The sequence below is a fragment of the Pleurodeles waltl genome, chromosome 5 (genome assembly GCF_031143425.1).
Source record: "Pleurodeles waltl isolate 20211129_DDA chromosome 5, aPleWal1.hap1.20221129, whole genome shotgun sequence".
In the NCBI taxonomy this organism is placed as follows: Eukaryota; Metazoa; Chordata; class Amphibia; order Caudata; family Salamandridae; genus Pleurodeles; species Pleurodeles waltl.
This window is the reverse complement of record NC_090444.1, coordinates 380,105,048-380,119,790: the sequence shown is the minus strand read 5'-3', so window position 1 is coordinate 380,119,790 and position 14,743 is coordinate 380,105,048. Positions and strand designations below refer to the sequence as shown.

The window sequence follows — 14,743 nt, the reverse complement described above, 5'->3', positions numbered from 1 at the left end:
TCCTTAGTGTCGGATTCTAACCTGTAACTCCTCTTCAAGTGCTTCATCTTCTCAATTTCTACGTCATATTTCTCTGCTAATTCTGCTAACACCTGATGCACTTTCTCTGCTTTGTTAGTGATCAGTTCGCACAAATAACGTAACTCGTCTTCTCTGAATGTGTCAATCCTGTCCAACCCCATCGTTCCCTCAATTAGGTCTTCTGCCGCTAGTCTAAGTCTGGTCAAATTCAGGGCACTTCCTCCGCTGGACTCCCCTTGGGTGCTACTCAACTTTTCTAACCATTCGGTTAACTGCTGAGCTGTCAAACCTTGTATTGAAAGGTTGTTATTGCTCACACCTGGGACTTGCTGTAATGTTTGAGGCCTCTGGTGTCCCCATGTCTGGGTTAGGACCTATATATGATCTCCCCTCATGATTTGGAGGGGTCCCTTAAATCAATTAACGCACCTGTTCCATGAAATGTAGGTCTCATGGGAGTTAGCACACCTTGTTCGAGTCTTTACCTCGCTATGCTTAGGTTCTGGACTTTCTGCTCACTGTTCTTATTGTTTCCCTGGGTGAACAACAGGATGACTGGACCTATGGTAACTGGTACTGACACTGCATCTGGACTTGATCGGGCATGTGCAACTCTCGGGCACATTTCTCCTGTATTCGGACTAATCAATGCCGACATTTCTGTCTGCGATCCGGTTAGGGGGGTGTACCTCAGGATTGTCTGTGTCTGAATCAGGGATATCAAATTCAAATTCAGGGTAGATTCTGTCTGAATCAAAGTCGGCTTCAGATAAACCTGTCCTGTCGGCACTATTAGGTTTGTTGCTGTAATTACAATAGGTACATCTGGATAAATTCTGGGATTATCCATCTGCAGTATAAGTCTTTGAATCACTGAAGTAGTTAGGATATTATGACTAACCTGGCTCTGTGTAGAGTCAATTGGTATACACTAGTGCTTTAGCTCCTCTCATGTTCTGCATATGGTGGGGGATGATTTTTCAATAACTGAAATTAACTCATCATCATCTGACTTTTTGTTGCGTGTCAAAGACTTCTTAGACTCTGTGGATTTCTGCACTATCTCGTCTGAAGGGTAAGCATCCCTCTTTCTAGTACTCCTCTTAGTCTCATCCCCGTTCTCTTGTTTAATTGCAGGAAACAACTGATCATTGGGTCTGTCCTGGTGCACAAAGGCCTCGCCAAATCTCAGTCGCAACCCCTTCACTCACTTAAACACGCACTCTTGAGTTTGTCAACCACGCCCGATTGATCTATTAAACAGACAAATTACAACATAAACCAAGTGTTTCATATACTTATTCAATACTCCGGAGTCTTGGACCATGCAGGGTCCATATACCAACAGCAACGTGGACAATTTTTTAACACAAAGCGCCACACACATGTGAAGTTCGACGAATTCCTTACTCTCACACTTTGGAGTACACAAACTCCCTAAACAACTTAATCTGGAGTACGCAGACTCCCTGAACCCTCACAAACATCACAATTCACCTGTGATTTGCTTAAGCTGTGCTAGCGCAAAACCTGTTTCATTCACATTGTCACTAGAACGCTGACAACATCCTCAAACAAGCATTGGCAAGCTCCAAGGTTTTGGGAAAGTCATGGTAGGTTCTTAGGGAGACATTTTCTCTCCACTCTGTATCATTGAATCTGAAGAACTTCGGCCCTTATTTATACTTTTTGAAGCTAAACTGCGCTAACGCAGTTTAGCGTCAAAAAAATTAGCGCCGGCTAACGCCATTCTGAAGCGCCATGCGGGCGCCGTATTTATTGAATGGCGTTAGCCGGCGTTAGCCGACCGGCGCTGCCTGGTGTGCGTGAAAAAAAACCACGTACACCAGGCAGCGCTGGCGTAGGGGAAAATGGCGTATGGGCGTCTCAAAATGGGGCAAGTCAGGTTGAGGCAAAAAAATCGTCTTAACCCGATTTGCGCCATTTTTTTGGGGCGCCCATCCACCATCAACATGACTCCTGTCTTAGCAAAGACAGGAGTCATGCCCCCTTGCCCAATGGCCATGCCCATGGTCATTGGGCATAGTGGCATGTAGGGGTGCACAAATCAGGCCCCCCTATGCCACAAAAAAAAATAAAAAAAATACTTACCACAACTTACCTTTTCTTCCCTGATATGGGTCCCTCCATCCTTGGGTGTCCTCCTGGGGTGGGCAAGGGTGGCAGGGGGTGTCCCTGGGGGCAGGGGAGGGCACCTCTGGGCTCATTCTGAGCCCACAGGTCCCTTAACGCCTGCCCTGACCCAGGCGTTAAAAAGAGGCGCAAATGCGGGGTTTTTTGCCCCGCCCACTCCCGGGCGTCATTTTTTTCCGGGAGTATAAATACCACGCACATGCCTGGGAGTCATTTTTTAGGACGGGAACGCCTCCCTTGCATCTCATTAACGCAAGGAAGGTGTTCACGCCAAAAAATGACGCTAACTCCATGAACTTTGGCGCTAGACGCGTCTAACGCCAAAGTATAAATATGGAGTTAGTTTTGCGTCGAATTTGCGTTGAAATAAACGACGCAAATTTGGCGCAAACGGAGTATAAATATGCCCCTTAACCTTTAAAAATTTCTCCTACCAAATCTGTGAACTATATTTTGATCTCTCAAGTAGACTACCCATTCAACTCTTTTACCACTTCTGAGTAAATGGTCCTTACGATGACCTCTAAGGAGACAAACCATGTAAAGGACACTATGATGCCCCCCTAAGGAGACAGACCCACTCACTCTTCCACCTATTTTTAAGGAAACAAATTATTGGCCTCTTAGGGAGACATAACCATCCTACTCTTTTACCCTTTCTAACATGTATGGTGGCCTCCTAAGGAGACTAACCATGCAAGGGACCTCATGATGGGCTCTAAAGAAGACAAACCCTGCAAGGGACCTTGTGATGGGCTCTTAAGGAGATAAATCATCCTACTCTGCTACCATTTCTGTGAGCGTGTCTGACCTCATTTGGTCATTTACAGTTGATTTATAAGGGGACAGGTTAGAGGTTCGATAGACTTTTTGACTGCGCTTAGAGTGATTCCACCATAAGTCCCATATGGATCACAATTTAAATATTGTAATCAATAAACAACGTCAATTATCTTTGGAGTCAGAAACCTTCACACACCATGACCCATTTGGTCATACATAACCACACCTTTATGTAAAAGTTAGAATGTTTATTTCACTATATTAACAATGCTAATGTCACGTAAACTAGTCTCAAAACCAACTGCTAAACATATAAAAACAACATTGGTTGACCAACTCTTCTCAAGAATCTCAATTTAGCTAACGCATTGATTACTAAACATTCGAGAGTCATAGTACAAATTAAGAGCAAGAACAATTGTGTAACAGAAATAGCATACATCTAGATTCAGCAAATGAACAACATAATTTCTTTTAATAATTATTTGTTAGCATTTTCTTGGTCTCCCTAACTAACCTTCAGATTAGAATAGCATGTTTGGGCTTCATGCAAAATAATTTTTAGTCAAAGTTAATTTGGAAAAACATCTAACTATAGCTCTATCAAAATAGCGGTTGGTACCTAGACACAAAGAACATAACCTATTACAAGATCAATAGCATTTTGTTATACTGCTCCTCATATGGATCATTAAGGCTGCAATTATCTGCATCAGTTGGACATCAATTCGGTCAGCAACAGCCAGTGAAAGGGGATGGTTCAGAAACAGGAACTCTAAGCTATCCAAACCATTTAAGAAGCGACATCTAAGGGGGGACGGGCCCCCTTATGGGGATCTCAAGTGATCCCGGGGGGGGTGCCAGACACTGGCCAAAAGAAGTACTTTAAAGATAACATGCCTTTGTTTTAGGCAGAAGCATGTAATTGCATTTTTAAAAAGGTAACAATACTTAACTACAATGTTTAAATAGGTCTAGACACATTTAAACATTGCCATTTTTATGAAACAATTGTGAAAGATTCTGAAGGGGGGCCCAAAGATTTTTATTTTTCAACTGGGGGGCGCGACATTAAAAAGTTTGGAGACCACTGATCTAAGGGATCAGCATTCAGTATTAAAGTTTGAGCAATAAAAGTTAAAGATAGAAATAATCATCAGAAACTGTTCAGCTCCTCAGACAGAATAGAATGAGAGCACCTCTCAGGAAGAAATCAAAGTGGAAAAGGGCTGTCTCCTCTCTGTGCAGTCGGGCTAAGTAAGGATCATCTAAAGGACTTCCCACGTTGTCATTGGTCAAAGAATCATATGTTTTCAATTAGTCCCATAAGGATTAAAATTCAAATCTAAGATATAACTAAACTGTCTTTCACATGTCGATGATTGACTCCTCTTCTCCTGTTCCCATCGTCAGGCTCATCAGGTAACATTTTTGTGTCCATCTGTACTCTAGTCAGTGCATCCATTGTTAGCTCCTGGGAACATCACTGTCTCACGCATCAAACTATACAGTGTAACAAATACTAACACAAGACATACTAGCAAGCAGTTCTCATGAGAAAGTTAAAGAAATCTGCTAACGTTTGGTCAACACAGTGTGAATAATACATTAATTAATTTCTCTAGACATGCATTCCCATGATTTATCAAACAGTGCAGCTTAATATGATGCTGTGCAAGTAGGACCAAATCTCGCTAGCTTAAGGTCTATAATTAATGAAGCAAATACATAATGTAAAATCATTAATATAACACACTACTACAAACTCTGTTAATATGGGCACTTCAATTAATATTAATATGCATTAAATAATGACAGTACGTGGTTAATGACAGCCACTCAGGTGGGCACATTTTCCAAGTCATACATTATTTTCTATGAGAGCCAAATTCTATGCAGACCCTTAATCCAAAAAACTTGAAAATCATTAGTGATAAATTCAAGGTTCACATGTTCAGAGACACACTGTGAATTATAACCTGCATTAAGAAAACTAACCACTAAAACAAGCACTGCCAAATTCAGCAAGCCCCCTTTTTATAAGTTAGCATATTTATATAAATAAAAGTCTATGTGTTCAGATTGTTAAGTATTGTGGATGGATGGATGGATGAGAACAGATAAATAAATAATTGAAGAAGAGTGAATATGGATAGATGAATGAGCAAAGGATGAATGAGGGAGATTGGGTACATATATGATGAATTGATGTGTAGTGTGAATACTGATCAACTTACACACTTCTTTTTTGTTTCACTCAACAGAGCTAATAATATGTTTCTCACTAAAAACTTACTGTGAGGGTACAGAGAAAAGCAAGGAGAGTTCATCTGACATCAACAGTTTTACACTCCAGCTATCAAAACTTTGAGGCTGAGTAAGCATATCCTGCAGCAGGAGTGGGACTTTCTTATTTGAACCTTAGGTCAAGATTTACTAAGGATTTGCACTATCCTTGTGTCACACAAGTCAACGTAAGGCAACGAAGGCCCTGAAGTGATATTTACTAAGCTACCCAGGGGCGATTTGCGCAGCCTTGTGTGACTTTGTAAAGAAATGTAATGCAGTGTCCTACATTTCTTAGTTATAAGCACTCCATTGGTGGAATAGGCCTTTTTTGGGTACCTCTTTGCACTTAAATTCCAAAATTAGAGTGGTATGGGAGGCATATGCTACACAAAAAGAGAGTACTTGGAGTATTTTCATCCCACACAATCTCCCATACCCATGAAACTATAACACAGCGAGCGTGGGGGATATTAAGGACAGGTCTCTCTGGCCTGTTCCAGAGGTGAGTAGGTCGCCGGTTAGGCAATGAACTTCGTAGACATGGAAAACGGTTCTTTAATGAAGGTGTTTGTTGGCAAGATTAAAAGCAGTTTGTGATGGACTTGAATATAATGGTTCAATGGGAGGCTTGTGACCAGGTGCGAGTGCAGTTTCAAGTGTAATACTTTCCCCTGTCTTTATGGGGCAGGAAACATCGTCCTATTTATTCTGACTTTGAGGGAGGAGAAAATGTCAGCCTAATTGTGAGCTACACCCAAGATATTAGGACAACTTGAGGAAACACATCTCCTGCTAGGAGAAATACAGCTTCTGAAAGTTTGTAAAGGTTTTAAGTTGATAATGACCATGCTAAACACTGCACGTTAATGCATTCATGGCTGTGATTAATAGTCATCTCTCACTGTTTGAGAATTGCCACCAAACCATTGCCTGTTTAAGATTCTTTTAAGCACAAATGCTCAGTAAAAAGTGTGCTTTATATTTGGCAAGTTAAAAATTTCTCCATTGCTTGTTTTTAAAAACGTTCACTTAGAGATAATTCTAAGCTCAGTTTGCCCTTTGTATGCAAGAAAGATACATGTGATTCTCAATAGTTGATAATGTGAGCAGTCTAGCCTTATTTGATTTTTATATTTCGTGCTCGAGGCCTGATGGACCTTTGGACTCTGTTAAGAGTTATTTACCATGGACACCAAACTTTAACATAAACGCAATGAAAGATCACAACAATATCATCAATTCTATTAATCAATTTTGGAGTCAGTAAGTTAACACACCATGACCCATTTGGCCATGAATAACCACACATCTCAGTAGAATTCAAAAATGTTATTTCTCTAGACTAACGATGCTAAAATCACATATATTACTCTCAAAATTAATTGATAAACAAAGACAAACAACACAGGCTGACCAAACCGGCGCAAAAATCTCATTTTAACCAAAGCATCTGTCATTAAACATTCAAGAGCTACAGTGCAAGCTAAAGGCAATAATAATTGGATGATTGGAATGTTATACATGTAGATCTACAAATGAATGAATTCACTCCTTTGTTAGTGGAATTAATTTAATCAGTGACACATCCTAACTAACCCTCTAATTTGAAAAGCATGGTTGGACATCATGCAAAAGAGAAAACAGACAAAAATCTAAATTGGAAAAACATCTGACTAAGGCTCTAAGGAAACATTTTAGGTTGGTACCTAAATGAAAAAGACAACAATCTACAACAAAGACACTTGCATTTTGAAATAATTCTCCTAGAATGGTTTGGTAAGCAGCTGGGCAACTTCCAGGTCTTCATTCGAGGGACATAGTGAAAGGGAAATGGTTCAGCCACAGTGGGGCATAGGCTAGCTAAACCAATCAAGCAGGGACATAGGCTAAGGACAACAGCAACAGCATCCACTCACGAATGTTCTGAACTCTTCTTCAAAAATTTCAGTCTTGATATATTAAAACCCTAAAAGCTACTTGTGCAATTTTCATTTGTCAGTCCTATAGGGTGATCATGTCAGAACCAATAGGTTCAAAACTCTCCATCTGTAATAAAGTTGATGAGTCTTTCACATGTTAATGATCGGGTCTTCTTCCCTCACTTTCCATACCGGTTCTGTCCGGTGTCAAGTTTGTTCCAAGCTATAGCTCAATTCAGTAGGCCCATTGTCATGTCCTGTGAACATCAGCTTCTCACGGTCGTAAGATACAATTGTAACAATAGCTTGAACACAGTATTACAACACATGGTTCTCCCAGGAAGCTTGAAGAATAAATCATTGCAAATTTGTACATTAGGTCAGCACTGTGTGAACAATGAGTGTAAAAAATTCTGCTGAGATAGAGAAAAAAAACATTTACTAATATTTTCTAAATGCCCAAAGCTTGACATGAGGCCTTCTCGAGTAGGCCCTTATTTCACAGTCATTTAGTTCTGTTAATTATTATAAGTAAAACATTTCAATAATCATTTTTAATATAAATCAAAAATGCATTCAATTCTACATGTGCATATCATTTTTTATAAACGTTTATTTCCATTAATACATTAAATGCATTATGGCTACCACCTATGGTGAGTACAATTTACCAAACCCTTGACTTTCATTTTATTTACCTACTGCATGTTAGTTCTTATTTATTAAACATTGAAATATATTTTAGTACATTATTTGGGCTTTCACAATAACGACTTCTAAATATTCTTTTCAGATTTATCTGAGAGCTAAGATTCTTATTATTTCTTGTTTTTATAGTGCATGTGTAGACAGGGAGCAACATATATGCCTCTAGAAAATTCTGTTCCTTAGGCAATCTCCGTGGCATCACAGACAGTAAACTTCTTGGTCCAGCGTTTACCTCAGCACATTCCATGGTGTAGTATGTGAGACCCAGCAACCAGCAAGCTGTGCCGCCATGGAGGTTCCCCAGGGCAGTGGGAAACCGGCGGTACACCGCCGGTTTTCCGTTTCTGACCGCGGCGGTACACCGCGGTCAGAATGCCCATGGGAGCACCGCCAGCCTGTTGGCGGTGCTCCCGCGGTCGTTGGCCCTGGCGGATTTCACCGCCAGGGTCAGAATGACCCCCTAAGTCTGGAATCCCAAGTTGCTGAAGATGCACGTTTTCTCTTTTAGTGAGATCTTAGGATGTTTATACAGTTGTTTTAGGTCATTATGGTATTTGTTTCCTTGCCTACTTATGTTCTTTTTAATTGCTTATCGAACTATGGTCAATATTATGTACATTACCATATGCAAAGGTGCATGGTGTATAGTTATTGTTGGACCTATCCCTTTCTGAAGGGTCACCCCCCAACATTTTGCCCATACCCCACACCTTTTGATTAATTAGTTTTTGTTGGTCTGAGGACTCTGTTCTCTTTACCACTGCTAACCAGTGCTAAAGTGTATGTGTTCTCTCCTTAAAATATTGTGGAATTGGCTTATACCCAGCTTGCATACTTAATACATGTATGCCCCTATTAAAGGGGTAATATATGTACCCAGGGCCTGTAAATGAAATGCTACTAGTGGGCCTGCAGCACTGGTTGTGCCACCCACTTAAGCATCCCTTTTCAAACATGTTTCAGGCCTGCCAGTGAAGCCTGTGTGCGCAGTTTCAAAACTGCCTTTGTGCCATTGCAAAATAAACCTTTTGCCAGGCCTAAACCTTCCTTTTATATACACATACATCACCCACAGGTAGTCCCTGGACAGCCCAGAGGGCAGTGTGCAGTGTATTTAAAAAGTTGGACATGTACTTTTAAGTTTTACATGTCCTGGTAGTGAAAAACTCCTGACTTCGTTTTTCACTACTGCAAGGCCTTCCTCACCCATAGATTAGCATTGGAATTACCTTATTACATTTAATAATCTGTCATTTCCAAATGGAATCAGGTCACAAGTTCATGTTTGGTGTCTTTGGAACTATAATGAAAAATCCTAACATATGGTAAATTCGGATTTTAAATTATGATTTTGAAAATGCCACTTTTAGAAAGTTGCCATTTTTCTGCCTTAGGCAGTTGGTGCCTGCAGCCTGTCTCTAGGTCACATGACTGGGTGTAGTTGACAGTTAGGCTTTGTGTATTCCTCCTACATGGCCACACACAATAGGAAGTTTAGGTGTGCGTGGATGGGTCATTACTGGCAGGATGGGAGGGAGGAGCTTAGCCCAGCTCCACTCACACTTGAGTAGGCTACATCCTGCCTCCATGCAAAGGACTGTATACCCCCTTGTTGTTAGCCTGAAGCCAGGGCCAGGATGGTAGGGAACCTGTGCACTACAAAGGCATGCCTCTATAAGCTTCTCCACACTTCAAAGGCACACCTGGGTATAAAAACTGGACTTCAGGCACCAACTCTTCAGAAACTTCTGGACCTGTGGATACTGACCCAGGAAGAAGGACTGCTGTGCTGCTGAAGGGACTGTAACTCTGCTATACTGCTGCTCTAAACGACTGCTGCCCCGCTGTGCTGACCTGCTGCTTGCTGCCCTCTTGCCCGGGACAGGAGAATCGGACTTGCATTTTCAACTTGAACCCAGGACACCAGAGTGACTAGAAGGGCTAGCCTGCAGTCCTCCTGATCTGAGCCTCATGTACATAAAAGGCTCCCCAAAATCATGCACCAGCACCAGGAGCCAGCTGAAGTGAGTTCCTGACCCCCTATGTAGGGCCCTTCAGGTCCTAGACACTTGGTGTTACTCAGAGAGCTGTATTTCTCTTTTTGGGTTTCTCCCGACTGCAAACGGGCTCATTCACACCAAGACCTCACTGTCTGCTCTGTGATTCAGTGCCAAGCTCTGGCAATTGCCTCTTCACAGCTATAGCATCGACCCCCTTGCTGGGACCACCAACACGATGCTCCAGCAAAGCCTGTATGCAACGCCTGGCCTGCTGTTCGTGCTACTCCAGCAGTTGCCTGAAATACTCTCCCTGCTCCTTGCAGCCTCCTCCACCGTGAACATGACTCCTACTGTGGACTTGAGAAGATAAACTTCAGCAGGCTTAATCTGTTGACTGTAGCTGTGCTCCATCTCGATCGACCTGAACTTGTGACTTTGACCCGGTCCAGCACGACCTGGTATCCATCGTTTTTTTGGCGCTATTATCACTAAATCCTTTAAAAATTAATAACTCCAGTTCTACTGATTGGATATTTGTCGATTTGGTCTTGTTATATTGATTAAAATGTACTCTATGTGCTAGCTTTTATGTGGTGTTTTACCTTTATTACTGGTTGAAGTTTTGCACAAATACTTTACACTTTGCCTTTAAGTTAAACCTGACTGCTCTGTGCCAAGTTAGCAGAGGATTGAGCGCAGGGTAATTTAGGGTTGACTTGTGTCTCACTATAACAAGGATTGTGGTTGCTGCTTGACCTGTGCGCAAACCCTAGTCAACCAACAACCGAATTTCATACAGTTATGATTTTTTGAAGTTTATAGTTCTGATTTGCCTAGTGAATTTTTAGTAAGGTGTTTTAACAAGAGAAGTGGCTTTCAATTTCGGTACATGTTAAAGTAAATGTATAAACTACAGTTCTCGTTTTATCTGTTACTCAGCCTTATTTTATGTTGTTTTTCAGTCTTGTACTGGGATCCCCCTCACATTTCATTTGAAGCTCTTCGCGCACAGCCAATATGGCAAACGATACTGACATGCGTAGTGAGTTGGAAGAAATGCAGCGTCGTGCTGATCAGGTGACAGATGAGGTGAGTGTATTCTGATTTATTTTGAAGGCTGATGCTGTTATCAGACATTATATATCAAACCTCCTAAAAATCCGCTTTACAACAAAAAATCCTACCTTTACAATGTTAAATTTACCCCCTACATTTCCAGTAAAGGAATCATGTTTTGAGGAATTTAAAAATAAATCCTCAGGTGCCCTGGGCGTATTTTGACAGTTACAGTTTTCTAGGAGCGATCACATACATAAGCATTTAACATGCCTAAATGTATATGGTGTACATTAATGCTTGTCTAAATGTTTCAGTTGGATTTGCACTTCTGTACTTTTTCTTTTTTTTCCCTTGTTTCCACAACCCTACAACCCCATTAATTATGGGGCTGTTCCATCACCATGCCCATCCTGGATACGAATTTACTGCTCCTCTTCAACCAAGTACATCTCTGACTCTAACGAAGTGGAAATGTGCATTGCTACTGTTTTAAATACCAAGCTGTTCACAAAGTATCCAAGGCTATCCTCACCATGGGGAGGGGATTGTCTCACACCTAACTTTACATCATACTTGTATGAAATTGACAGTGAGTATATACGTTTACAAGTGTAAATTCATCTTTTTGGTGAATACTGTATTTGAATTGACATTTGCAATACAAGCCGTTTAAACACCTAAGTTCTGCCTGGGTGTGTAGAAGACTTTGTGAATTGGGCACTCTGACATATAGAAGACAATTCTGTTATTTTACCCATAGTATCAAAATGCTCTACTGATCTCCCAAAAAACCCTCTAACTCTGTGAAAAATACAATGTAACACTCAGGTCTTCAGATGCAAATAGACATGTTACCACTAGCCACAATGGTTGGTCCCCACTATTGTAGCAGTCTGCTGTTTTAAAGTTGAGGTACATCTATTCTATTCTATTCTGATGAATATATAAAGCACATGGCTATCTGAATCGGACTTCCCAGCGCTGAAATTGTTCTGGCACAGAACCCACCAAGTTATACAAATAGCTAGATGTTAAGATGCTTCCAGAAGCTAAGCTCATCTTCCTCCACCATAGCCTGATGGGTAGGGAGCTCCATAGTTTGGAAGCCATGAAAAAAACGCCCTCACCCCTTTCTGGTTTTCCTCACTATAGGGATTATTGCTAGATGAGACATAGTGGATCTAAAAGTTCTTACTGGGTTATAGGCTCGTATCAGATGCTACACAGAAAAAGGACCCTTTTATGATAATCTCATTGGGCAATTGAAAACGCTTTAAATTGAATCCTCTGTTTTATGGATAGCCAGAGGGGCCAGGGATCCTGAAACAGAGTGGTGTCTAGGTATTCTTAGTTAAAGGCCCACTATTGCTTTTTGCACCATCTGCAGTCTATTGAATACATATTGTAGACATCCCAGATAGAGAGCTCTTCTGTCCAGGCAAGAGAAATCTAAAAACCTGGGCAATGGTCCTTTGGGTAGAGTTAGGTAGTATTTCTTGAATCTTTCTAAGCATTCTCAAAATGTCAAAGCAGGTAGACGCTAATTTCCGTACCTGTATCTCAAAAGAAAACCTATTACCCGACCACATGCCTACATTATTTTTGCCAAAGCTTTCAGCTGCAGCTGCCTACCTAAAGACTCTGGACAGCAGATCGGGGACCAAGAGTTGAAATCATTACTGACCACCATAATTTCTGTTTTTTCTCCATTAAGTTTCAAACAACAAGAAACCGTCCAATTTGAAACATCAGTCGAAAAAGGTTTTCATTGAGAAACTTTTGAATGATTTTCAGGAGCTAAAGAAAGGACAAGCCGTGTGTACGAAACTAGTGAGGGACCATGAGATTGCACAATCTCCGAAAGCAGATTTATGTACAGATTAAACAAGCAGAGCTCAATGAGGACCCCTCTGGCACCACACATTTAAAAGTAAAAAACTCTGAATAAAAAGGTTTGTTATCAGTACTTAATTTGAGCCGGTGGTAGCCGGTGGAGGGCACTGGCACTTATTTTTGGGGGCCATTACTTGTTGCGTATTAGCCAATTACAGGGAACAAAAGATACATATGGGAAAGACAGAGGAAAGAAAGACGTAAAAAGCGTCACAAAGCGAGAAAGCAAAAGGCATCAAAAGTAAGCTGAAGGGGTAGGGAGTGGCTGTAAATGGTTTAAAGAGGCCCTAGATGGCTTGAGGATTACACTGCCTCAGCATTCTGTGCTTGCAAATTTTGTTGCAGCAGCCGCATGTTTCACAGGAGGGTTTTGGGCACCGGCACGTTTTTATTTACAAATTTGTTTGCTATACACTTGAAAGCTCAGATCCTCCAAAAAGAGGATAACCACTTCAAAGCCAGTTTTATTACCCTTGAGCTCTGTAATGTAGGCAACAAACATGAGGCATGACAATTCATGAGATACAGTATCTGATACCGACCACTTTTAGGTTAATAGAATGACAACTGCTGAGTCACCTTGGTTAAGGTCATTTTAAGGTCCTCCACAGAGGCCAAGAGAGCGCTTTCTGTGCTGTGTCCAGGACAGAACCAAGTTTGTGATGGATCAAATAGATCAGTCCTCTCAAGAAATGCTGATAGTTGCTAATTCACGTTTCTCTAATATCTTGCCCGAACCAGGAAGCAGGGCTATCTATATTTCAGTTGTAATTAAGGGTGTTTCCGCATGTAGTCCTGTAGTGCATTAGTATTGCAAATGTAAAAAAAAAACACATACAATTTAATCTACAAGGTTAAGTGCAGGGCACGATTGCAAAAGAAATCATGGAAAGTTATTTAGTGTCTGAATTAGTTCATTTTATATTGTGTGTACTGGACACTTTATATTACATGCTCCTAAGCAATGGACTGGGGCTAAGGGTCTCTGCAAGGAGTTGTGGGTTCAATGAGATGTAATTTCGCAAAGTATATGCCAACATTTAGTCATCAATTTGCAACCTTTTTGAAGATGTGTTCTTTCAACAAGGATGGACCACCGATGTCTGGAATTTTCTCATAAGGGACACTGAATCCTTTCTTCAATTTCCGTTTATGTTTAAAAATATACATTTCATAATGGGCTAGAAAGTGTCAGGTGTTGGGAAAAGCAAATTTTGTGGAATGGAAGAGTGCCAGTGTAGGAGGCTGGACTGGCTTGTAGTGAGTACCAAGGGGTACTTGCACCTTGCACCAGGCCCAGTTATCCCTTATTAGTGTATAGGGTGTCTAGCAGCTTAGGCTGATAGATAATGGTAGCTTAGCAAAGCAGCTCAGGCTGAACTAGGAGACGTGTGAAGCTACTACAGTACCACCTAGTGTCATATGCACAATATCATAAGAAAACACAATACACAGTTATACTAAAAATAAAGGTACTTTATTTTTATGACAATATGCCAAAGTATCTTAGAGTGTACCCTCAGTGAGAGGATAGGAAATATACACAAGATATATATACACAATAGCAAAAATATGCAGTATAGTCTTAGAAAACAGTGCAAACAATGTATAATTACAATAGGATGCAATGGGGAAACATAGGGATAGGGGCAACACAAACCATATACTCCAAAAGTGGAATGTGAACCACGAATGGACCCCAAACCTATGTGACCTTGTAGAGGGTCGCTGGGACTATTAGAAAATAGTGAGAGTTAGAAAAATAACCCTCCCCAAGACCCTGAAAAGTGAGTGCAAAGTGCACCAAAGTTCCCCTAAGGACAAAATAGTCGTGTTAGAGGGAGAATGCAAGGAAAACACAAATCAGCAATGCAACAACGATGGATTCCTGTCTGAAGGTACCTGTGGAACAAGGGG

General features: G+C 41.0%; 1 protein-coding gene across 5 annotated transcripts in view; it reads left to right on the top strand.

Annotated features, from left to right (window-relative positions):
* LOC138295682 (synaptosomal-associated protein 25-like) overlaps positions 1 to 14,743 on the top strand; it is a 593,575-nt gene that overhangs the window by 365,216 nt on the left and 213,616 nt on the right. For all 5 annotated transcript variants that reach the window (XM_069234122.1, XM_069234124.1, XM_069234121.1 and 2 more), the window contains one exon: positions 10,837 to 10,963. In XM_069234122.1, the coding sequence (XP_069090223.1) occupies positions 10,892 to 10,963 (72 nt within the window). In that variant the 5' untranslated portion in view covers positions 10,837 to 10,891. The remainder of the gene's footprint in view (positions 1 to 10,836; positions 10,964 to 14,743) is intronic.